At 33.4% G+C, this 26,757-nt stretch overlaps 1 protein-coding gene and 1 non-coding gene across 2 annotated transcripts; both read left to right on the forward strand.

Moving 5' to 3' along the window:
- Positions 1 to 199: 199 nt before the first annotated feature.
- On the forward strand, positions 200 to 16,479 carry LOC132704077 (probable G-protein coupled receptor B0563.6). The gene is made up of 8 exons (XM_060673816.1): positions 200 to 229; positions 1,668 to 1,842; positions 9,656 to 9,778; positions 9,949 to 10,116; positions 10,166 to 10,349; positions 11,033 to 11,180; positions 12,611 to 12,904; positions 16,157 to 16,479. Exons 1-8 carry the CDS (start codon positions 200 to 202, stop codon positions 16,448 to 16,450), a joined length of 1,416 nt encoding a protein of 471 aa, XP_060529799.1. The 3' UTR covers positions 16,451 to 16,479.
- Trnan-guu (transfer RNA asparagine (anticodon GUU)) lies at positions 10,914 to 10,987 on the forward strand. The gene has a single exon. It is a non-coding gene; the product is annotated as a tRNA-Asn (tRNA).
- Positions 16,480 to 26,757: the final 10,278 nt, after the last annotated feature.

A 26,757-nucleotide genomic window follows, 5' to 3' on the forward strand; every position in this document is an offset into this window, starting at 1 on the left:
AAAGGTAACTTTTATAGAAAGTTTTTTGAACAATGCACGTTGTATCTTGCATCTAAATTGATTTTGAATTTCAAACTATTTGTTTATATTATAGGCAATGTGCCACATGGATTCAAAACAGCGAATCCATGCACGGAGTAAAGATATCCCAATGAAAAAATGTTCCTTTTTTATAGTTCATTTTGGTAGGTAATCACATATGGAGCATCTCATGGAAGGCTTGGTATCAGTAAGTATATAAATAATTTTACCATCGACCAGTGTTAATAATAATTTATGCTTGACTGTTATGTGTTTTTGATGCCTAAAACAATATCTATTTCTGTCTCAATTTCCCGAAAAATAGATTTTACAACAGACTCCAATACCTTGTGTAGGGCAGGTGTAGGGGACGGTTGGGCTATGCGGCCTACTTAAGCTTTTAATTATTTTTTGTATCGTTTAACTACCAAGTCGATTTATCTTTGACTAATTAACTAAATTTACCGAAATTTTGACTATGCTTCTCCCCTATTTATTTAATTATAATTATTTATTAATAAGTATTTAATAAAAAAAAACGTTACTGGTTAGTAACTATTGTTCTATCGATTAAAAAAATTGTTATTGGTATTTATAAGATTTTCGAAAGCTATGGCTTTAGGTTAAAACCATAGAATTATCCAAAGAATGACACTTTCAATAAATTAGTTATGATTCGTTTATAACAATATGGAATAGATTTTTTTCAGAATTTTTAAGCAGTTCATTTTACCCCTGGTATTACACAAAGCGCTAAAAATGTACAAATTACCAGAATTTATAATTATTAGAAGAAAAAACAAAAAAACAAAATTGTGGTTAACTTTTGAGGTGGGCCTCCTTGCCCCGCCTTCTCCTGTACAAATTTTTCTCATGTTAAAATTTACCCAAATTTTGACTAAGCTATAATGATTTATTAAAAAGTATTTAATAAAAATATATTACTGATTAACATTATTTTTCTATCGATTAAAAAATCAGTTATTGGTATTTATAATATTTTCCAAATCTCTGGCTTTAAGCTAAATCGATAGAATTATCCAAAAAATAACACTTTCAATAAATTAATTATGATTATGATAATAATATGGAATAGCTTATTTTTAGAATTTTTAAGCTGTCCATTTTGCCCCTGGTATTACGCAAAGCGCTAAAAATGTACAAATTACCAGAATTTATAACTGTTAGAAGAAAAAACAAAAAACAAAATTTTGGTTAAACTTTGACGTGAGTCTAGTTGTCCCGGGGGGCCGCCTCGTTCCACCCACCCCTATACAAATTTTTCTCACATTAAAATGACTTTAATTTCTTGCTCCGTGTCCAACATTTAATACGTCTTTATATTATTTGCAGTCCCGATCTCAGGTGAAAGTGCGCCAGACGGTTATAATCGTAAATCAAAACGAAACGGGTTTTCCTGTTTCCACGTCGAATAATCTAGCCGACGATTCCAATTAACTTTCGGCACTCTTGCATCGTCGGGATTTCGCCGATAAGCCGCGCAATTTGATATTTTCGATATTGGGCCGACGCATACTAAGCACGGAATTACCAAAAGAATACATCAAACACGAAAATATCATTAGCGCTAATTTGGCAAAAAGATAACCGAAATCAGAACGGGATTTGACACTCAAAGTTTGTAGGGCGGATGCATCGATTTTTCGATAGACGATTATGATAGTTCCGAAGCTGTATTCGTTCACGAGATCGTCCGACGTTGTCGGGTTCAAATCGCCATGAGTTTTTACTTCCTCCAGGTCGATTTGTTACTCAAAGGTGCCGAAGGTGACGTGTGGATCGACGGGCCCACACGCTCGGGTAAGAGAATTTTTCGAAAAAGATAAAATGGCGACAAAAATAAGTCAAAACTTACGCAAAATTCGCATCCTGAAAATAGGTCAGACAAAAGTTATAGATCATACAATTCTCTACAAAAATTATTCGGGCACTTTTTTTCTCACGACCCACCATACGTGAGATATCGCGGTTTCCACTATTAAAAAATTCATATTTTACATAATATGCACTCATCTTCGCACCACCTATGAGGTAATGTACTTGGCGCATTTTTTTTTAACATAGTTTCCCCAGTAGGTAAAGTCTGTTCATAGATATAAGAAAGTGACTAACTGATACGAATTAAGGAAAGACAAGCTGTAAGAATGAAATATGACCCAACAGGTCCGTACTTTGCTTAGAATTTAATTATTTGTGGTTTCGTTAAGAAAGATACTAAACAATATATATTTATTTATGTATGTATTTATGTTTAAATCTAAAATAAAATTACAAATTATTTTTATTACCTACTTAAATTACTTAAAATTATTCACATAATATATCAGTATCACTATCGCTATCATCGCCTGTTCTAATTATTATTTGTTCTATATTATTTGCAATATGGATATACGATTGCCCAACTTTGTGGAGAGATGTTAAAAATTTCGGTTTCTATAAGTTTGAGGACATTGGAGTTAACACGAGGAAAAACATTGTTACGACGAATGGCAGATTTCAGTTGGTGCAAAACATGTTCAATGGGATTAAATATACTATATAATTATCACAGACGCATTCCTTTTGTAGATTCAAGCTTTGTAGAACCTCAATTAATTGCTTTTTGGTATTATCTTCGTGAAAATAAATGTCGTTATTATACATTTAATTTTGGATTGTTGCTTTTGTGTCACATGAGGAAGGGGTTTTAGTCAACTGTCTACTGTGATAACTTGCGTTGTCCATTACAATGACGCTATTAGGAGGAATGATTGGAACTAATTTATTTTTAAACCAACTTTCAAATAAATCAGCGGTGATGTCCTCATGGTAATTCTTTAATCTTTAATATTTTTCGCAGACAGACATTTGGAATCCAACCATCTTTAGAGCCAGCATGCAAAATAGTTTTTCTTTTACCTCTTTTTGATGGCACGTTTGTTTTTCACTTATCAGTTGAGTCAACCCAACCCTTTTCCGGGGTTTCATCCAAGTAAATAATTGGCCTTTGTTGTTCTCTGTAAATCTTAATTTTTTCTAGATATTCCAGTCTCCATTTCCGAATTCTAAAAGATTCCATTAAAACTTGCCTTTTCTCAGTTTTTTAAAATCTTAAAGCCATGTGTTGAATACACTTTCATAAGGTAGTTTTGCCACATTTAACACCGGTTTCATCTTTTTCAAGCCTCCTAATTAAGATATCTAATGTAGGCACGCTTTGTTCCTCGTATGACTGGTAAATTATTATTATATCTTGATCAGTTTCATCTACACTCGAGAAAATGTCAGCGTCCCTTCTTTTTGTCCTCGCTGAAATGGGATTAATCACAATTTTCCATACAGTTGTAATTTTCGTCAATGTGGCCGTTTCTTCTAAAGATGCTTGCTTGCTGGCACCACGTTCAATGAGAGTCAAATAAACATTGTTTATAACTTCCTTAGTCTCAATAGAATAGTGTTTTCTACATTTGGGCGGGAGCATCTCCTGAGATACACTAGACTCGCACATATTTTGCATAATTCGCACACTATTCAACACACGCTGCATTACACACGAAATAAGAATGATTACTAATAAACTTACCAAAGGATATTAAACACAGGTAGGTATAAAATTATTTTCTATTACGGACCACAATTTTACCTGAATTTAAATTCCGAAACTTTAGGTAATAATCTTGTTGCATTGTGTGTTAATGACCACCCTTGGATAATCCCATTCAAAAGCAACTGATTACTTTCTTATATCTACTAACAGACCATACCTTCCACGACCTATTGTAATGAAGAAAATTTGATCCTATTGATTGAAAGTATGGTAATATGGAAAATTTTCAAATTGAAGTAAATGTTGTTACAATAGTTCACTTCTTTTTCAACAGTTATTTCTTCATCTTCATTTTCTTCTTCTTGCAGAATCTCGCTGTTCTAAGTAATGGGACTAATCAATTTTCTCTTCATTAGAATCATAAATATTTTTTTCTGTTGTACTTGATTTAATATTGGACCAAATCATGCCGTGACAATCAATGCTTACTGACGAACAAAATAATCCCACTTTTTGGCAGCCACAATTCTTACTACAAATAATTATCTGTTCATTTGCAACTTCATTCTTCTGGGTTCAGCTCATTGCCTAGCCACACTTGAACTTGATAATACACACCCTACAAATACTGACAGGCAGAAGCAGATGTTGGAGGTAGACAAGACAACTGTACCGTTTTATTGTTCCACGGAGATTTTACAAACTTCAAATATCTATTTTCTGGTTTAATAAATCTTTCTGACAATAAAAATAAAAAATTGTGGGAACTAGTTAACGATAAGTTGGGTAAAAAAAATATTAAAAATCGTATAAAAATCCGTGTCAATAATGCCATTGCCACTGACGATAAAATAATAGCGAATGAGTTCGGACATTTTTTTGCCACTCATGTACAATTGAAAGTTAATTCTATATTCAGTAAAAACGATACCGGTACTTTTCCACCCATCAGGGAGAAGAGTATGTTTTTCATGCCGTATACCGTGGGAGAAGTAGTGTCAATTCACTCATTAAAAAACAAACAATCTTTGGGAATTGACGAAATACCTATACGACTTATTAAAGCAGTCCTGGCCCCATATTTAACTATGATTATTAATTCCTCTGTTTTATTAGGGCAATTCCCCTCGGCGCTAAAAAATTCTAAAATGGTTCCTGTGTTTAAGAAAGGGGATTCAACAGGCATAAAGAATTACAGGCCAATAACAATCGCAAGTTGTTTTTCCAAAGTCCTAGAGAAAGCCATGTACAATCGAATGACACATTTCTTAGAGCAAGAAGATATAATAACAAATGTGCAACATGGTTTCCGCGCTGGTCACTCTACGGAAACGGGGTCAGATGAACTTGTTCAGCATATTTATGATAAACTAGATATCGGAGAGACAGGGGGCCTATCAATGATTGGATCATATCGTATATGAATCATAGGAAAATAAGTGTCAAAATAAATGGAACGTACTCAGACCTTTATAGCGTCAGCCTGGGCACGCCTCAGGGGGGAACTTTGGGTCCATTATTATTTCTTTTCAATGTGAACGATTTGCCGGAATTTCTCAACAGTGACTGTCGCGTCTTTATGTACGCGGACGATACGTCCGTCTTTGTCTCTGGAAGAGATGCAGAAGTGCTGATGGATGATGTATCTCTTGTTGTCTCACAGTTTAATAACTTCTGTAGGCAAAGTCATTTGATCGTGAATGTAGAAAAGACAGTTGTGGTTGAGTTTACTGGTCAGTACATTAAACCTTTAGCTGGCTTATCGATCAGTTTTGCTGGTTCGCCATTGGAAATAAATCAGACCACGAAGTTTCTTGGTTCTTATATTGATAGCTCCTTGAGATGGGACCGGGACATTGACAATGTCTGCAATAAACTAAATAAAACCTTTTTCGCAATATTAACAATTAAAGATTCATTTCTTGAGAAGGCACTAATAGCTTTTTACTACGCGTCAGCTTACTCTTCCATTTCACACAATATTGTCAACTGGGAACAAGCGAACGATGCTGAGAGAGTGTTTATACAGCAAAAAAGAATACTTAGGCTGATTTTTAAACTTCCTCCGAGGCAATCATGCAAAGAGACATTTCAACAGCTCAAAATATTAACAATGCCTTGTATATACCTATTTAAAATACTCTTGATCACACATAAAAATAAATATTCACACAGGAAGCATACTGATATCCACAGTTACAATACTCGCAATAGAGAACATCTGCTGAAGCGAAAACTCAACCATATGTTTTATAAAAAATCACTAAGTTACGCGGGACCATATTATATATTATTATATAATATATTATATATATTATAATTTGCTGTCTCCAAGCTTAAAAAATGTATCTATAAATCAATTTAAAAAACACATCAAGAGGCTCCTGTCGGCCAATGCTTTCTACAGCCTGAAAGAATTTGAAGCGTACCTGAGACCATCGTAAATAACGTCAAAAGTTTACCGAGATTTTTCTAATGTATACTCTCTTTTATTTTAAATTTCATTAACTTGTTTGTCATGTTTGTTATATAAATATATACTCGTATTCGTTCTATACATTACTTAAGATTATGATATACATTGTTTTTACAATGAAACTTGTAATTGTATGCATTGCATCACCTGGTTTTGTGAATAAATAATCTATCTATCTATCTATCTATCTATATCTATGAAATCAATTTTTTTTTGGAGCACCATACATTGCAAGAACAAAACCAATTTTATTTGTAACGATATCGTGTGGAGAAGAGTAAACCTTTGTAAATACTTCTGCCCAATCAATTAAATCATTACGTTTTTTTGAAAAACTGCGGTTTTACCTTTTTTAAAAACAGCTGATGTAGTATCGCAAGTAAAAATACAATATGAGCTTGACATTTGGGATATGCGGTCAGACTTTGTGATGAATATATTGTTGATTGTACTTGAACTTTCCTAGGTTTCAGAAAGTAAATAATTTTTTCATGTTGAGTCCGTGCAATCATTAGTATCAACCAATAAATTATATTATAATTATCTCGTTTACTTTCTTCAAAACTAGGTAGGTATACGACCCTCCACACTTCAACGATGACGTAGTTATCGTAGTTTTATCCATGAACGCGAGTTATTGAAAAAACAAATATCTTAAAATCAAAAATCATAAACAAATTAAATTAAAAATATTAATAATTCGCCAAATAAATAATTAAAAAACACCTAAAAAGTTGTTCTTGCATGTTTTTAATACTGCCAAGAAAATGAGTTACAATAATATAACATACACGGTGCCCCACGACATCTCTGCCATAGCTTGGGAGTGTGTTGCTGGGGTGATTTCTTATACCCGGAAACCTTTTTATTTTTTGTTTTATTATTTTTGATTTATTTACATTTTATTTGATTGAATTAATTGTTCAAAATGTCCACGCAGTTGCTGCATACATAGTCTCAGGATCAGCACGAATAGTTTCTGCGGCAAAAAGCAATCTAAGGGATAAAGGTCAGGTGACCTTGCTGGCCAAGGAACTGCCGAACCTCTTCCAATCCACCGGTTTGTATAATTTTGATTGAGAAATTCTGTTATTTGTCGACAAATGTGAGGAGGTGCGCCATCGTGCTGAATCGATATTCGTTGTCTTACATTTAAAGTAATATAGGGAGATCATTTTCAATGAAACATAAATAACGAATAGCTATGGGACGTTCTTGAATTATAAACGAACAAATGAGACGGTCATCAACAATGTCACACCAAATATTCACCGAAAATCTATCTTGAAAATGGAATTCCCGAGTTTGTCGTGGATTTTCAAGTGCCCAACAATGTGAATCCCGCGATACCGTTTCGGCCGAGCGAGCTTCATCATTAAATAATATTATCCGACAAATCCGTTGATTTTTCAATATCCAGCGACTAGATTCAAGTCTTGAAGCCTGGTCGGCAGGTTTTAAAGCTTGTACATGTAAGATGTGGTACGAGTAACTAAGAAATTGGGCAAAGTTCTCATCCGGCCTACGTTAAGTCTATTATAGTCTGTCTCAGTCTATGTCGTGCTGGCTGTTGCCCGCAGTTACGGAAGTTACCTGCCGACGGCAACAAAGCCCGGGTCCGGTGGATATTAAGGGAGAGAACATTAGGGACGGACTCTCAAAGGTTTTGGTAATAATATATTTTTTTTTGTTTATTTAGGAGGAAATTATATTTACAAACTATCTTCTACTATATATACCGAAAAATGACCATAAAAACTTAATTAATGTTGTTGTGAGAGTTTTTTTTGATGTACAATAGTTATTTCCTAGTATTCCACCTATGGATGTGATAGATTTAGTAGATTCCACCCTAACTCGGAAACAGGTTAGCCCATTGGTGAAACAAGATTTATTAGATTGCTTAATAGTATCTTTAGACTAAAATTATTTTGAATTTAATGGACAGATTTATATCTCTAAAGAAGGTTTGATTATGGGAAACCCACTTAGTCCTTTGTTAGCCGAGATTTTTATGGATAATTTGGAAAATATCATACTAGAACATCCTTTACGTAAAAGTTTTTTTGCGGTGGTATAGATACGTGTATGATGTCTTTCGTATAAAATTCACTATCGAAATTGAACAGGATAACTCTATTAATTTTTTAGACATAACTATTACGAAAGCGCAAAACAAATTAGTTTTTTCAATATATCATAAACCTTCACACACGGACACAGTCATACATAACAGCTCAAATCACCGGTATACACACAAAATGGCTGCATTTAACTCATTTATACACAGACTTTTTAATACGCCACTCTCAACAGAAAATAACGACAAAGAACTTAATATATTTAAACAAATTGCACTGAACAACGGCGACAATCCGTCCATTATAGATAAAATTATAAATAAAAAGCAAATACAGACAACAGTAAACTCTATTTATCCGAAACCTAATACAGAACACGAATAATTTAAAACCATTACGTACATAGACGAACCTAGTGAAAAAATTTAAAAACATTTGTCAAAATGTGATTTAAAAATAGCTTTCAGAACTAACAACACAATAGGAAAATATTTAAAAAACAATAAAACGAAATATCCAAAATCTCAAAAATCAGGTGTCCACAGGTTGAAATGCGGATCATGACCTAAAATTTATATTGGACATACAGGTAGATCCTTCAAAAAACGCATTAACGAACATAAAAGAGCGTTTAAAAACAATAGTCTAGATTCTAATTATGCTACACACTTAACCACGGAAAAACACATTTTTGACAATTTTGATATTTGACATACAGTCACAAAAAGTATGTATGGTTAACGTTCAATTCGATTTAAATACCTGTTCATTATTAAACTTAAATTGTCACAACAACATTAATTAAGGTTTTATTGTCATTTTTCGGTCTATATAGTAGCAGGTAGTTTGTAAATAATATAATATATAAATAATATATATAATTTCGTGAAAATCTGAACTTTTAGTTCTTATTCATTATGTTAAATGGATTTTCATCAAGTAAAAGCCAACTCAGATAAAAACAAGGTCCTGATCACTGTTATCTTTACAGTGAGTTCAAAAATCACTACTTTTATTCCTTTTTTCCAATTCTCCACTTTTAATTAATTAATTATATAGGTCGCTTTTAAAGTTTTATGATTAAAGTTTTATACACATTTTTCGTAACCTGTTTTGCATCAAGCGACAAATGAAAGAATATTTTTTTTTGGTAATGGCATTAACCATTAACAATAGGCAATAATGTCGTTAAAGATTTATTGGGGAGAGGCCGTCGAAAAACAACACGATGAAGATTGAGATAGACTATACCTTGAAGAGTATTTTAATGTAACACACGAAAATAAACATGCAAAATTAATTGACGTTTGCTGTCGCAATACTTAAGACTCACAGCCACCTGGACTTTTTCATAATAATATTAACAGCCGAAAGTAATACTGGGGTCTTTAAAATTTTAGTTGCTTGAAGCTCAGTTAGAATAGTGTTCCGGGTATATATTCTTTTGACATTTGGACACACTCCCAAGCTATGGCAGTCATTTCGTGGGACACCCTGTATATAACATAAGTTGTCCGGTGATTACAGGTATCATAGTATATTCGGTAATAACACCCATAATTTGCTGTTTCGGAATATGTGGCAACGTCCTGTCTTTATTGGTACTGAGGAGGAAACAACTGATTGGATCAGTATACACGTATCTGGCAGGTAAAATATTAAGCATTTGCGGTGAACCATTTAAAAAAAAGCAAGAAATAAATGTAATTTGCATTTTTTCGGAGGATTGTATTGTATATGCTCTTAGCACTTTGAATGTTTTGTTCACATCACATCAACTTGTTGCTTGTTCCCTAGGAAAATTAAATTTTTCTTTCAAGTTTTAGCGGCCATGGACTTGTCAATGGCCATAGTGACTCTATTCGGTGGTCTGTGCAGGGGAATTTTATGGAAATATGGACTTAATTATTACGACGCTTTGGTTAACTTACCGGTTGGAAGTTTCGTAAATACGTTAAGCGTGTCGACTATCGTATGTTTGACTCTAGGTAAAATTCTACTAATTTACTATTTGATTATTGCGTAAATGTCTTTTAGACCGGGTAATATATCTATGGAACCCAGTTCAGTGCACGAAACCCAAGTTTTGCTGTCCATGGGTTGCTAGGAGGTTGATGGTGGCTTCATTTTTTATTTCCCTATTGTTCAACCTGCCGTATTTTTTCATATTCACCTTGTCTCCAGATGGCGATATAGTAACGACCGCCATCTTCGATTCTACGTAAGTAGTGCTTAATATATAGTATCTCCTGACTTTCAACATAAGGTTAACCCCCATTCACAACGTAACGTAATCAAAATTTGATTAGATAAATACTGTTACTATTATTATTATAAATCGACATGTCACTACTCGCGCAGTAGCATTTAAAACTTCGATTAAAGAAAGGATTTTCTGAATCAACCAGAGTCAAAAATAGTTTGGTTAGTTGTTTACAGTTGATAACAACTTTTTCCCTTGCCTCTTGGTTTAGTTTGAAAAGCATTGCGGTGGAATTAAAGTCTCCAACTGTACACGTCCAAACAAACAAACAAAAATTGTGTGCAATTTTAACATTTAAAGAGAAAGAATCTTGCTCATAGCTTGTGTCATTTTAAATTGCGCACCACCGCAAGGTTACGCGTTACAACAATCGGTATCTGACACGTACGCTAATTAATGTCGGTGCATTAAAAGTATTGAGAATCGTTCGATATCGACGTATTTGGACAAAACAAGATAAAAATTAGTTTAACGATTCTGTTCGTTGACAATGGTAGCATTTCTCGCCAAAAAATTCACATCGCCTCCGTGGCGCAATCGGCTAGCGCGTTCGGCTGTTAACCGAAAGGTTGGTGGTTCGAGCCCACCCGGGGGCGTAATTTTTTTCTGTTTTGTTTCTTGCATTCTATTTATGTTTCCAGATTTTATAAAATTTTCAATTGGGTGACTTTATTTCTGTTCGCTCTAATTCCGGCGGTGATCCTGATGTTTGGTAACGGATTTTTAATACTTTCCCTGAGACGGGCTAAACGGGTCAAAAGAAAAGCGAACGGGAAATGTAGAATGCGGGTAAATGCTTTTTTTTTAACCGCTGGAGACCAGACAAGTCAGTGGTGGAGTATGTAATCGGTTTACTCCGTCCCCATAAAAGTTATGAATTGAAACAGGTCTTTTAGCGATAAATGTGGAAGTGGAGGGGATACAAGAGGGGATACAAGTGGTCCCAACCAAAAAATTTGTTGATTTATGATTCAATTTAAATGTGGGTTTAGAATGCGATCTTCATTTCTTGTCGGGTCTCCTGGGCGACAACCGAGTTCATGCTTTACATCAGTGTCGAACAAATTTTTTATTAGCAAATTCTGGCGATGTCATAGAAGGTTAAAGGTGTGTGTGATAAGGCTATATTATTTCTTCTTCTTCTTTTAAACAACTAAAAAAAAATAACGTGTCTATATTTGATTTACTTTTACATTGAATTCAAGAAATTTTCATGTGTTTCTCATTAATATTTTCAAATATGTAATACTGAGAGAAGAAGAATGAAAAAAAGTTCTAAGAGCAATAAATCGAGATCGAAAATTTATTAAAAATGACTATCTTTATGACCCATGAACACTAAAGAGATGGTTAACCATATACTGCACCCTTATTGGCACCTCATATGCAAAGAACTAGTTCCATGGCAATATCTCCAGAGCAAACAACTCTAATTGCATTGCACATACATTTTTTCAAGTATCTTGAGCAGCGTAAATTTTTGAATACGGCACTTAATATCTTGAACACCCTGTATAACAGGTGAAAATCTTAAATATAAAAGTTTTAGCTGTTAATACGGGCTGTATCGTCATGTAAAAGAAACTGACTTGCGAAACACAATGGGGCAAACCATTTTTCAGTTTTTTTGAATTTGCGGCGCACCTTGTACATTTTTAAAAATTTTTGAGGAATAAAGTAAACCATTTTCGAGAAATGATTTTTTTTTGGACCCATGCAAACGCGGTTTTTAATTTTTTTAAAATACTTTCCGACCCCCCAACCCCCCAATTTCAATAGGTTCCGTTAGGGAACCAAGCTCTATTCGTCTGCCAAATTTGAAGTCGATAGCTTCAAATTTCGGACACTTATCGTGTTTCACAGCAACGTCCAAAAAACAATTGAAAATCTAAAAAAAAAGATGGATGCCGTGGTTTGATCGGACTTATTTTTTATTGGTTTGTGTAGCTCGTGCACGGCTGAAAAGAAGCCAAATTTGAAGGCCGTGTTGCAAACCGTCCTAAAGATATAGCCAATTAATACCAGGTCTACAGAGAAACGGAGAACGGAGAACGGAAAATTAAAAAAAAAAAATTTTTTTTCGACGCTGATCATTTGTGTACCAATGGGGGTCCCCTAGGACCTCCCGTTGTCGACATATGCGTATACTTTCGAAAAATTCAACTCGGTTGTCCTTCTGGTTTTAACTGGCCCGCGAAACTGTGACAGTTATTTTTCAGGATCACACCAACTTGACTGTAACTCTGGTGGCCATCATAATTTTCTTTCTGATATCGGAAATTCCGCAGAGTCTACTCTCGAGGACGGCTGCCACCAATCTTTTATTTCAGGGCGACCATAGCAAAGTTAGCTGCACCACTATTGAAACCCTTCGGCAGGTTGTCACTGTGCTAGAGGCTATTAATGTCACAGTCAATTTCGTATTTTATTACATATTTTGTCCGGCTTTCTGCAAAATGCTGAAGAAGATTACCTGCGGGAAGAAATCCACTGCTTTTAATAACAAATTGCAGGTAGTTAAATATCTATGAACGTCACTTCCAATTCCACTTTTCATTAAAATATTTGGCCATTTCAAACACTGGAAGATAAAATAACTGAACATTGATTATCGCGTCAAGTTGACACATAAGGAGGCAGTTTCAGTAAAATTCAAGCAACACGAGGCAAAATTTCTTGGATCTTCTACTTTTCGCATACGCTGTTGCCAATTCTTCATTCTTTTCTAAAATTTGCTGAAAAAAATAAGCAATTCGGATTATGGGCTTATTTCAAATAGGAAAATTTGGATCTCTAACCTCATTTAAAAGCCTATATTAAGTTGTACAATTATCATACCTTTCCGGTCAAAAAACAAGAAGAAAAAACACAAACAGCTCATCTTAAATTATCTTGAATCTCATATTAATTTTTGTTGTGTCGCTTTTAGAATGGTACTTTTGATGAATTATCACTATGTGTAATATTTATCACAAACTGGAGACGTTTGCATTGGCTTTAAGGATTTAAAAGACTTACTAGTAATTATTGCGCAAAAGAGACTTGCTAACAACTTAGAAAATCGTAGTATTGCAAGAAAACCTATCAGGTAGAGTAGAGATCAGCATTTCATTTAATTTTATGTTTTTTCTTTAAAGCGGAAAGAACAGCTAGGAAAAAAAAACGTTTTATTGCTAATTCATAAATGGAGAGGCAACAAACTAAGCGAAAACAAACAAAATAAAAAAAATAAACAAACACATCGAGAGTTGCACAAAATTAAGTAACCAATATTGGAGAAGCGTTTGTCAATAAAGGCTTCTGTGTTGGAGTTTTAAAACTTTTCATTGTTGAAATAGTTTTGTCATATTTCATTAAAACACCGTAAGACAGGAATATTTACTTCACTCGACCACTTTTCATTGGAAGTCATAAAATACTTGAACATTGAATATCACGTCAAATTGTCAAATAGGACAGCAGTTTCAATATAGTACAAGGAAAACGAGGCAGTATTTCTTAGATTTTCTACTTTTCGTTTACGCTGTTGTCAAGGCTCGATCAATTTCTGAAATTTGCTGAAAAACGAAAAAGGTTTTCAAAAGCATCAAGCAGCATTCCTAACCTCATTTAATAGCCTTGATCAAGTCGTATAATTGTTACAACTTTCTAGAACAGAAAGGAAGAAAAACAATACAAACAAATCATCTTCAATCATCGTCTTGAATCTCATATTAATAATTTAATACGTAGCTCATTTTTATTGCTTAGTAAATAACACTATTAACACAGACATTTGATAAAGACACGGTATTGTCGAAACAATCTGAACTTTTAGTTCTTATTTATTTTGATAAATGGATTTTCATCAAGTAAAAGCCACCACTATTAACGTTGTGTCAATTTTAGAACTGCACTTTTGACGAATAATATCTATATGTATAGAAGTATATCTATATGTACGTGCGTGAGTTATAATATCACAGATGATATTAATTAATATTAACTAATTAATATTAACTAATAAACATTAAAACGCTGTAACTCAGCTTCACTTGATCAAACGAATTGCGTGCTTAATTCTACATTGCAATTTCGACCACTTTTCATTACTTTCAAACGTTAAAAGTCATAAAATATTTAAACATTGAATATTAATTCAAATTGACAAATAGGATGACAGTTTCCGTATATTACAAGGAAAACGAGATAACCTTTCTTAGATTTTCTACTTTTCGTTTACGTCGTTGCCAATGCTAGACCCTTTTCTGAAATTTGCTGAAAAAAAAGGGAACGTTTTTTATCAAGTCGTATAATTGTTATAACTTTCCAGAACAGAAAGGAAGAACAACAATACAAACAAATCATCTTAAATTATCATTTTAAATCTCACTTTAATAATTCATTACGCAGCTTATTATTATTATTACATCATTAATGTAACACTTGTGTCAATTTTAAAACGGCACTTTTGACGAATAATGTCTATATGTATAGAAGTATATCTATATGTACAAACAATACAAAATAATTTATCAATAACTTTACCACCGAATTGGAGGTGCTGCATGGCTTATAATCTCACAAATGATATTAATTAGTATTAACTAATAAACAATATTAAAATATCTGTTATTAAAATAGCCCGAGTGAGTTGTTTTGTTGTTTTATGAGAAACCACAGTTATCATTTTTTATGAAGCGAGAAGAACAGAAAAAACGTTTCCTGTTAATTAAAAAAAATAGGATGTTTGATACAAAAATTATTTAAGCAATATTATACAAGCATTTGTCAATAAACAATTCTTTGTTGGAGTTTTCAACTTTTCATTGTCGAAATAGTTTTGTCATATTTGATTAAAACGGAACATTTGCTTCACTTGCGTGAATTGCGTAGTTAATTCTACATTGCAATTTCGACCAGTTTTCATTACTAATATATTTGGCCATTTCAAACGTTAAAAGTCATAAAATACTTGAACATTGAATATCACGTTAAATTGACAAATAGGATAGCAGTTTCCGTGATATAAACAACAATAAAATATCTGTTATTAAAATAGCCCCGGCTTTAAGTAATTAAATGACTTAAAAGTATTTCATTTATTAGGAATTATTTTTTATTGTTCTCTATCTAATAAAATTAATAAATTAGATGAGTTGTTTTTGTTGTTTTCTGAAAAACCATGGTTATTATCAGTTTTTATGAAGCGAGAAGAACGAGAAAAAAAACATTTCCTGCTAATTAAAAAAAAGAGAGACTTTCGCCGAAGTAAGCGAACACTTGAAGCAAATCTAAGAAATGTATTATAATAATAATAATAATAAAGAGCCTTTATTCGGTTTCTGTGGGGGCGGCATCCAACATAGTTGCTCTCATGCAACCCCCTAAAACGAGTGTATGAGACCATTTATAAAATAAAATGTAACAAATAAATTATATAGACATTAATTCAAATTGGTAGACGCTGCTAGAGTGAATTCAAAAAAGGAATACGTATATACAATTTGATAGTTACTAATTTTATGATCGGTCTCTATTATGATAAATGTATTGCTTAAGTTTTTGTTTGAATGAAGTTAGCGAGGTGATTGATCTCAGTTGGAGAGGGAGTTTGTTGTAAGCCTTGCTATGTACGTAAAACTAACTAAAAGTGATGTAGGTGTATAATATCGAGGGTTAAGTGTTTGATACAAAAATTATTTAAGCAATTTTTGAGTTTTAAACTTTTCATCGTCGGAACTCAAAAAAAAAAAATTGAAATAACTCGATTGCAATTGCCCTAGGTCAATGTTTTCGTACTCAGCGCGAACAAACCGCAAATCAAGGCCAAAAATTTATTCGACGGAAGAGTATCGCAAAAGGTAATCGAAATCTCCAGGAAAAGCATCGAGTCTGCGCTATCCATCAACATTGAAGACCTGCAGAAAATCCAGGACCGGGAAAACGCGAACATTTACGAAAATTTATACGATCTGGGCGAGTACGTCGACTTGAATCAGTACGTACCTCCGTTCAGTACAATTCAAGAGGAAACCACGACTAATAACTCGACCTGTTCTACGAAGCTGCAGCACTAAAGATTATTTATTTGAAACATTATCACAAATAAACGGGTACGAATGTTGTCCTGTGTGTTTTTTTGTCAACAGCTAATCAACAAACTCAATATGAACGATTTTCTCGCCCACCCTGTATAAGGCGAGATTTAAATCCGCACTATCGCACTCCTATAATAAATAATAATAAATTATAAATGAAGTTTATTCGCAGAAAATTAATTACAACAAAACATATTTGTATAAATTATACAGGGTGTTAAAAAAGTACGCTGCCAAACTTTAAGAAACGATTCCTTGCGTGATTTTAAGACGAAAATTTCATATAAGCATAGGTAAAAAAATGCATGATTTTCAAGATAATTTCCTAAAAAATTAGTTTTTCCTTTTATAACTTTTATATCACCTTCGATACTTTTATCAAATTTGATGTACATCTTTTAATTATTGAGAGGTGGTTTTTGACACAAAAGCTTTATTTTTATATGTACCAGTGGCGTCTGTACGGCATTTGGACTGAATATTTTTAAAGAAAAAAATGGCACGCCACTGCTTTTTCTGAAAACAAAAATGATTTTTAAAATAACCATTCAATTTGGAGCAAATTTGGTGTACGGACTGGTTTTCGTACGACGCACGGTTTTCGCTAAAAAAATAAAAACCATTTAAATGCATCTACTACAATCCAAATGCAATTTTGCAATGTTAATTTTTATGTTTAGTGTTTATATAAATTTTTCGACTTAAAATCACGCAAGGAATCATTTCTTAAAGTTTGGCAGCTTACTTTTTGAACACTCTGTATATAATTATCCTTAACAGGGCAATTTAGAACTGGTCAAAGTTTAGTCCCAGGAGTATGTAGATTTTGTAGATTTGTATGCAGATTAGATTTTGAATGTACAACGGAAGTGATAGAAAAAAAAAAGAAAATGAAAAAGAACAGGAGGATTTAATAATTAAAACATAATCCACCGCACTACCCATCATTCAGGAGGTAAAGTCTGTTCATAGATATAAGAAAGTGAAACTGATTATTTGGGGTTTTGTTAGGAAAGATACTAAACAATATTTATTTATTTATTTATGTATTTATGTTTAAATCTAAAATAAAATTACAAATTATTTTTATTACCTACTTAAATTACATAAATTCACATAATATATCAGTATCACTATCGCTATCATCTCCTGTTCTAATTATTATTTGTTCTATATTATCTGCAATATGGATATACGATTGTTCTGCCGTTTCTATATGTTTAACAGAATTTGCCCAACTTTGTGGAGGGATGTTAAAAACTTCGGTTTCTATAAGTTTGAGGACATTGGAGTTAACACGGGGAAAAACATTGTTACGATGAATGGCAGATTTCAGTTGGTGGCAAACATGTTCAATGGGATTAAATATACAGTGGTAAGGTGGGAGCCTTAAAACTGTATGCCCTAGATTTTTTGCATAATTATCACAGACGTATTCCTTTTGTAGGTTCAGCTTTGTAGAACCTCAATTAATTGCTTTTTGGTATAATCTACTTGAAAATAAATGTCGTTATTATACATGTAGTTTAGGATTGTCGCTTTTGTGTCACATGAGGAAGGGATTTTAGTCAACTGTCTACTGTGATAACTTGCATTGCCCATTACAATTACGGTATTAGGAGGAATGTTTGGAACTACTTTGTTTTTAAACCAACTTTCAAATAAATCAGCGGTGGTGTCTTCATGGTAATCCAGAGAAGAATCTTTAATATTTTCCGGGGTATCATAAGTGTCGAACCAGGTTTCATCCAAGTAAATAATTGGCCTTTGTTGTTTTCTGTGAATCATAATTTTTTCTAGATATTCCAGTCGCCATTTCCGAATTCTAAAAGATTGTTGAATACACTTCCATAAGGCACGCTTTATTTCTCGTGTAACTGGTAAATTTTACGCCGTATTATATCTTGATCACTTTCATCTACACTCGAGAAAATGTCAGCATTGCTTCTTTTTTTCCTCGCTTAAATGGGATTATTCGCAATTTTCCATACTGTTGATGTTGGAATTTTCGTCAATGTGGCCGTTTTTTCTAAAGTTGTTTGCTTGCTGGCACCACGTTCGATGAGAGTCAAATAAACATTGTTTATAACTTCCTTAGTCTCAAATGAATAGTGTTTTCTACATTTGGGCGGGAGCATCTCCTGAGATACACTAGACTCGCACATATTTTGCATAATTCGCACACGATTCAACACTCGCTGTATACCAAAATATATAAATATAATATAATATAAAACAGGTAGGTATAAAAATATTTTCTATTAGGTACCACCATTTTACCTGAATTTAAATTCCGAAACTTTAGGAAATAATCTTGTTGTATTGTAGGTTAATGACCACCCTTGGATAATCCCATTCAAAAGCAATTGGTCACTTTCTTATATCTATGAACAGACCATACTGTTGGTTATTTTTTTTTTTTAAATGGATATTGGAATATTTAAATTGTCTAGGGAACATTGTTGTATCATTTCTGAAGGAATGTAATTGACGTACGGTTTTCCATTGATAACTATTTAGATTTTTGTTCCCTCTAAATTCTGTCTTTATCTATTTTATCCAAACATGGTCCACAAACTTAGTCACAGAATTTTAACTGGTTCAATATGGAGTCAGATGAAGTAGTTTAATTGCAACAATTACAAATTTTAATAAAGAAAATCATGTTTCATTATAAAATACCAGACGAATGGTGTGTTAGCACAATTTTGCTTTTCAAAAAAGAACACAAAAAAAAATCCATCAATCCACCTGGGATAGATCTACTCAACACGACACTCAAATACCTACATTACCCATATTACATTGGCAGAAGAACAGCAAGGATTCAAATCGGGAAGATCTTGTACAGATTCATCTTAAGGCAAATAACTTGAAAATCCATCGAATGTAACGGTCCAGTCTACATGTGTTTTATCGATATAGAAAAAGCCTTCTATCGAATACGACTAGATGACGTTATCCATCTTCATTACGACAGACAAATACCATATACGATATTAGGACACCTTAACAAGACGAGGAGATTCTTTAAGTCTACTTTTATTTAATATTATAATGGATGAAATAATTAAACAAGTTTTAAAACATAAAGGATACAAAATGGGAATATGTTACTCCACTCTAATTTCAGAAAATGAAGGTGACTTGCAGAAACTTTTTTACCAATTCTATAAAACAGCGAAACGATTCAACATGAGAATCTTAATCGAGAAAACAAAATGCATGACAACATCTAAAATTCCGATAAGATGCAAACTCGAAATCGAGAGGAAGATTATTCGACAGGAAATGAAATTCAAATACATTGGATCGCACTAACCGGATTCGGAAGAAGTCAAACCACTATGGCAACAAAAATGACCGGATGCGTAAATAATATAATACTGTCGAATAATAAATGGACCTGTTCACTTACTAATTGAAAGTTACCTGAAAAATCGACAACAGATGACGGAGATTAATAACTGTTTCAGTAAGCCGAAGACTGTAACCTATGTAATTCCACAGGCTGCAGTCCTAGGTCCCATATTTTCCTTATATACATAAATCAACTATTTACTATTGATGTTTTCGGTAAAATAATCTCTTTTGCTGATGATACAGTTTTGTTTGTTGAAGGTAACAATTGGGACGAAGTCGAGAACCGCATTAGTTTGGACTTGCAATTTATGTCACAGTGGCTTGACAATAATTTACTAACAACTTAGATAAAACACAGTATAATTATAATGATCGACTACCTACAAACAATAAACTTACTATAAAATTATTGTTTAGAAACAATATCTGGTCTTTACGCAGAGCTGAGCATGTTACCTACCTAGGAATTCATATTGACTCAAATCTAAAGTGGAACCTCCATATTTCTACTTATTTTTCACTGGTACAATCACTTACGGAATAATTGGTTGGGGTGCTGCCTATCACACAACTCTCAGCCTCTTTACCTAATACAAAAAAGAATTTTGAAAATTATATTTAAGTTAAATCTGCGATATCCATCTGACTTAATTTTTACTCAATTTCAAATACTTCAAATAAAAAATTTATATTATAAATCACCCCCTTTTGTTCTTAATAAAAATAACTTACTGGTTAATTCAAAAACTCACGAGTATGAAACACGCTTTAAACGTGGAGAAAATTTAACTTTGCAAAAAATTACTTTTATACTGGTAAAAAAATCTATAACGAACTACCTCTAGAACTAAAAAATGAAACAAAATTAAAATCATTTAAAGAAAGATTAACTAAGTGGCTTATTGATGCTAAACTGTAACTTAAGTGGATATTTATTATAAGTTAAATTCGCAGATTCATTAATATATTGTAACTATATAAAATCGTTTTGGCCTATTAAAATTGGCCTATAATTGCTTTCTATGAGCTTATCGCCTTTCTTGTGTAATGGTGATACAATAGAGGATCTCCGCTAATCTGGTAATTTACCAATTTCTAGTGCTTCATTCATCATATTCGACAACATAGTGCTCACACTACTAGAACATCTCTGAAGAAATACAACTGGTACATGATTATCAGGACCTGGACTGGCATCAGTTTTTAAATTTTTCAGAGTCTCTTTTACTTTTTCAGGTGTGAAATCATCAGCATCGTCATCCCTGCAATAGAACGGGATGTTGCTGGAAGTGATAGCAATGGGTCTCCATCATTCTCCTTTGTGAACACTGTGTCAAATTGTTTGGCAAATAAAACCCACATTAGATATTCACTCGACAGCGGTTCCCCATTTTCATCATTTAAAGTAATAGTGGATGGATACTTTTGAGTTTAAGGCTAATTGTTTAGTAGACATCGACGAGGCAATTTCTTGTTCGTATTTGATTCTGACATTTATGATCATTTTTTAAGCCCATCATTAAGGGCACGATATCTATTATAATCTTTTTGATTTCTAGTCCTCACGTATTTATCGCATAGCTTTCGCTTTTTATGAATATCCTTAATAATGATGTTGTTTAACCATGGTTTTTCCATCTCATTTACGCGATATATATTGTGTATTTAATTTTGTCCTACTTGAGGAAATCTATAATACACTGATTATAGGGGAGAGTGGGGCAAAGCGGCCCACTTAAAGTTTTTACTATTTTTTGTGGATTTTAACCATCAAGACGATTTATTTTTGACTGACTCTAACTAAATTTACCCAAATTTTGGCGAAGCTTTTGGCCGTTGTGGCCCACTCTCCCCTATTTATAATTATAATTATTTATTAAAAATAATTCAGTATCTGGGACAATGTGAGGTTTTTTTGAGATTCCGAAATAAATAAAACAAATTTTAGTGTATTTCATTATTAGGGGTAGTTTACATCATTTTGAAGCTCTCCTAAGTGGCTCTTTAATGGTCTGGTTGAATCTCTAGGACAACGTCAGGTTTTTTCGAGATTGCGAATTATGGTGATGCGAGCGCAAAACGAGTTATTTCGCGTATCGCAACATTGAATATGGTTTTTGAGAGTTCCCTTACAATTTTTCCGTGCTGACTTTCCCGGAATTTTCACAGTAATACGTTTTTTTAATTAAAGCAAATAACGAACTGGTCCACTGTAATATTCGCAAATCCGAATCCAACTTCATCCATATTTTATTGTTGGCGTTCAGATCGCGACAATACACCGGAAATAACCTCCCCTTATACTTAATATAGATCCGTTACGCAAACACAATTTTCTATGTTTATTTGCGAGCACGTGGGGCGAGCGTGTCCCGAGTCTGCGTGCGAACCACGTGCCAAAATTTTGATCCACAAGTCGCGCGAATCAATGCGCTCCGAAGGGTTGATACCGAAACTTGCAGTTTCGGCGGTTTCAGTGATCCGTTGAGGGTTGCGGGCGTTCGACCGCTACACGAACGCTCCCCACGTAACAGACCACGCGGTCACACGGGACGAAAATAAAAAGAAAAAAAAAAGCGCCCAAAAAAAATCCGTTTGAATCGCGAAATAAATTATGACCCTGGAGGAAAATTAATGTAAGTCTGTAGTTTTTTTTTATTGCTTCGTTGTAATTATAATTGTTTTTAAAATTTTCGTGGCGGCTAATTATACTATATAAATCAGCATTAGTTTAAGAAAGTTAATTTCTCGACGTATAACCAGACATTTTAGATTTTTAACCCATTTTGTCCCAGTTTCTATGATTTTTTTTTGTCACATCTAGGAAATATTTTCGCACACCCATTTAGAAATTTTATTATTATCACTACTAAAGGACATAAAACCAAACCGTAGAAATCGCTAATTTATGTGTAAAGGAAAGATCTTATATATGACTTCAAAAGTTAACAAAAGCGCTACATAAATTTGTATCATATTTTGTTGTAAATCCAAAATAGTAAAAAAAATATTTTATAGTATGTAGATTACATCGCAGAAAACATACATTGCAAATACTATATTGATTATGCTTTATTTTTTGAAAATATTTACTGGTGCGTGAATGCAACACAGGTTTTATCTCTGAAACAAAACCTTGCTATTGCAAGTCTAGACAAGTCAGCGCATGTAGAATAAACATCCCACAATTAGCGTGTTCTTTAGTATTAGTTTGCGCCTTGTGCAGTGAACGTTACAGTTCGTAAAATTTGGCATTTCCGAGGTATTTGACTCAAAGGCTATGGAGGAGATCGTGATGGAGGACCATACCAATGAAAGTCGTAAGTATTATTTGGTTTTACCTTGACAGACGAAGAAGATATGAACGATAACATAAATCTATAATTCATCAACTACTGAACCTGAATGGGACTCATCAAATGATGAAACCCTGGAATTCAAAAGAATACGTATGCTTTCTGCAAAACGACAAGCTTGCTTCTACTGTCAAATGGAAGAAATGTCAGATTGAGTACACTCACACACCTATATCCGATGAATTTAGATCATGTGAGGAACTAAAAAATAGGCTTTCTGGAAAAACTCCGCTTGAAATATTTTTTTTATTTTTTGATTTTAACATTTTTGGTAAAATATGCTCAAGACAATAACCGCCATGAATTCTAGTTGTCAACCAATGAACTTTTTAATTTTATAGGCATTTTATTGTTCTCGGGTTATCATTCATTGTCACATATTTAGTATTATTGTTCTACTGATGATGAAAAAAATGTATGAGCCGCAATAGATTCCAATTGATAAAGTCAAACTTGCACTTATCTGACAATAATCTGTTGGATAAAAATGATAAATTTTCAAAAGTTAGACCCTTCTTTGATGTAATAAATAAAAAAATGATCAGTTTGTAACATTTTTGTTCAATTTACCCATAGATGAACAAATACTTGGCGGTGACGTTGTCACGAGTCTATTTTCTGTTGTAGATAAGCCAGTAAATCACCAATTTTTTTTTCATGATTCAAACTATTTGTACATTTAAAAACTGATAAATGTCCAATGGAAAATTTTAAATCTGAATCAAAAATTTCTATTGTCCTTTGGCACGACAATTCAGTTGTAACAGTGGCAAGTAATGTTTCTGGTGTAGATGCTGTCCAAAATGTAAAACGCTGTAATAGAAAAGAACGGAAATATGTAAATATACTCCAACCTTATGTAATTGCCCAATACAATAGGTATGTGGGTGGGGTAGATTTACATGACAACAGAATTGCTAATTACAGGTGGTGACCTTTATTTTGTAACTCACGGGATAGTTTACTAGTGAATGCATGGAAATTGTATAATATTGTCAACGAACAAAAGATTTCCCAGGAAGATTTTAAATCTTTCATTGCTTTGCTACTTTTAAAAACTGATAAAATAATTACTCAAAGAAATTTTGCACCTGCCATAGATGAGTGCGTTATGGTAATCAAGGTCACCTCATGATTGTTCATGCTAATAAAGCCCGAAGGAGATGCAGAATCTGCCACAGCCACACAATTTACGTTTCAAATAAGTGTAAGTGTAAGTGTAAAATATCACCAAAAACGAACTCGATTGTTACCAGTGGTGCGCTCACGGACCATAAAATCTTATGCATTTTTTTGTATCAAATCAGATTCTATTTGGAGAACAATTTACTTTTAGTTGTTTTCTGTCAAATTTGAACTTTCTTTTGTATATTTATGTATAAATTATATGTTACATCTTATGTGCCCCAAAATATTATTTAATGTTTTTTCCCAGTGGTTCGTTTACGCACCAGTATTTTTTTGTATGTTTCGAGTTTTTATTTTTTTTTGACACATGTAATGTATTCTTAAGTGCAATAAAATAAATAATTTCAGAGCAAAAAAGTGTGTTTTTATTTTTTTTTATGCTTGGGGTAATATGGGTTAAAGGGAATGCTCTCAATATTATGTACCAGGTGGCCCATTAGTCCTACAACTTAGAAAAAAAAACATGTGTAGGTAAATCGACCAAAAGAAAAAGCTGGAAATTATGTTCAAGTTCATAAAATAACCTCTGTTATAAAATAGAAAAAACGGTTTTCTCCAAAAATATTCCAAATTAACCTATATCAAAATTGTTTTAACGTAATCTACTCTCGATGAGGAACTTCTTTGTTTGAACTATTTTTTTCTATCTCGTCAAATTAAGGGTGGGGGAAGGGTCAAATGTTGGTTTAAAAAAAGTTGAATAACTTTTTTTTTTGGCAAATCCGATTTCTACGAATTTAGTTAAGTTTTAAAGAATATTTCTGTGAGCTTCGACTGGCGTGTCAATATCACGATATTAATTCTTTTACGATTTGGTAGGAGGCGCTTCATGTCGAAAACAGCTATTTTTATGATTTTCTCGAAAATTTTGAATATAATGGTATACATATTTTTAGTTAGGATGAAAGAGCCTAAAAAAACACAACAAGTAGAGACATAAATAAAAATGTGTTTATTAAACATGTTTTTCAACCGTAGCATAGTAATAGTACCAGAGACGACAAACGTGACGTGGAATTTTTATATTTTTTACTAGAGTTAAATTTGATTTTGTCCATAATAATAGCCAATAATCAATAATATAATTTATTTATATATTTTGGAATTAGAATTCATTTGAGCGGGGCTCTCAGCTTGTTGTGCCAATGTGCCAGGGCCCTGTGAAGGACAATTCGGGAGTTAGGAGGAAGTGTAGAGGAGACGGATTGTCGAGGCATAGTGAGTCAGCCTTCCAACACTCACTTCCAGATTGATAATACTATTTCCTGTGTCCACTCCCAAAATTTACTTTCGGAGTTCGCTGAGTGGTTCACAGTCGACAAGTACATGCAGAGGAGTTTCATCCGCTGCGTTGCATCTTGGACATAATACATCTTGTATGATGCCAATGTTCCTAAGATGCTTTCTTCTTGACCAGTGTCCTGTTATCAGCCCAATAGTCAAACTCAGCTGATTAATACTTTGTTGAATATGCAAGGAGGTACAACCGTGAACTTTCTCCTCTGTGAAGAGCACAATCTCAGTCTTGTTGGGGTCAACCTTCAAGGATCGGGATGTGCACCATTCCTCAATAAGATCCAGGGCACGTTGCATTTTCCTTCTTATTTCTTCTGGGTTTCCAACTCCACCAGAAGATACGTCGCCTTGTGCACAGCCTCTCCTCACGTGGGCCTTCACGTTTCCGTTAAGCTCTGTGGTCACCGTTCTATTGCTTAGCATGAAATGGATTTACCTTGTTGTAGAGTTTTCTATACCAAAGCTTACCGCTGCATCGCAAATAGACTCAAAAAGAGTGTTATTAAAGGCCTCTTCGATATCGATGAACACACCCAAAGCCGCTCTTTTGTTGTGGAAGGCCCCTTCGATTCGACAGATCGACAGATTTCCCGGCTTGGTATGCATGTTGAGAGCGATGTAACAGCTTTTGTGCCAGTGCATTGTCTTGTCAACCAATTTGTCAATTAGAATAAAGAGAAAAGGGTAAAATAACTAAGTAGGCTTAGCGGTAGGCATGGTAACGGCACGATTATTGTGGAACTAAACCCAGTTTACTGAGGTATTTTCTGAACAATTGCTTCTAGCCTAATTTCCTCTCAATTATAATAAATAATATAATAAAAGTTCTCTCTAATAATGCTTCTGTTATATTTACGTAAAAAAGTATTTTTAAATATTTTTTTATTTATATGCCGTTTCCTGGGGTTTTTACGGTCTTTCACCCTAGCTACAAATATACTTATTAATTTTCGAAATAATCATAAAAATGGCTGTTTTTGACACGAAGCCCGTTCTACCAACACGTAAAAGAATTAATATGTAGTCTTTAAAACTAAACTAAGTTGTCCAAATCGGTTTAGCCAAAAAAAAGTTATTCAACTC

The sequence above is a fragment of the Cylas formicarius genome, unplaced genomic scaffold (assembly GCF_029955315.1).
Source record: "Cylas formicarius isolate icCylForm1 unplaced genomic scaffold, icCylForm1.1 PGA_scaffold_10__41_contigs__length_53128322, whole genome shotgun sequence".
In the NCBI taxonomy this organism is placed as follows: Eukaryota; Metazoa; Arthropoda; class Insecta; order Coleoptera; family Brentidae; genus Cylas; species Cylas formicarius.

Bases quoted from the DNA above. Each gene is read 5' to 3' on its own strand.
- LOC132704077 (XM_060673816.1), top strand. From the start codon at position 200: ATGGAGCATCTCATGGAAGGCTTGGTATCA. The intron at 230-1,667 runs GTAAGTATATAA...CAAAGTTTGTAG, and splicing joins TCATGGAAGGCTTGGTATCA to GGCGGATGCATCGATTTTTC. The intron at 10,350-11,032 runs GTAAGTAGTGCT...TTATGTTTCCAG, and splicing joins ACCGCCATCTTCGATTCTAC to ATTTTATAAAATTTTCAATT.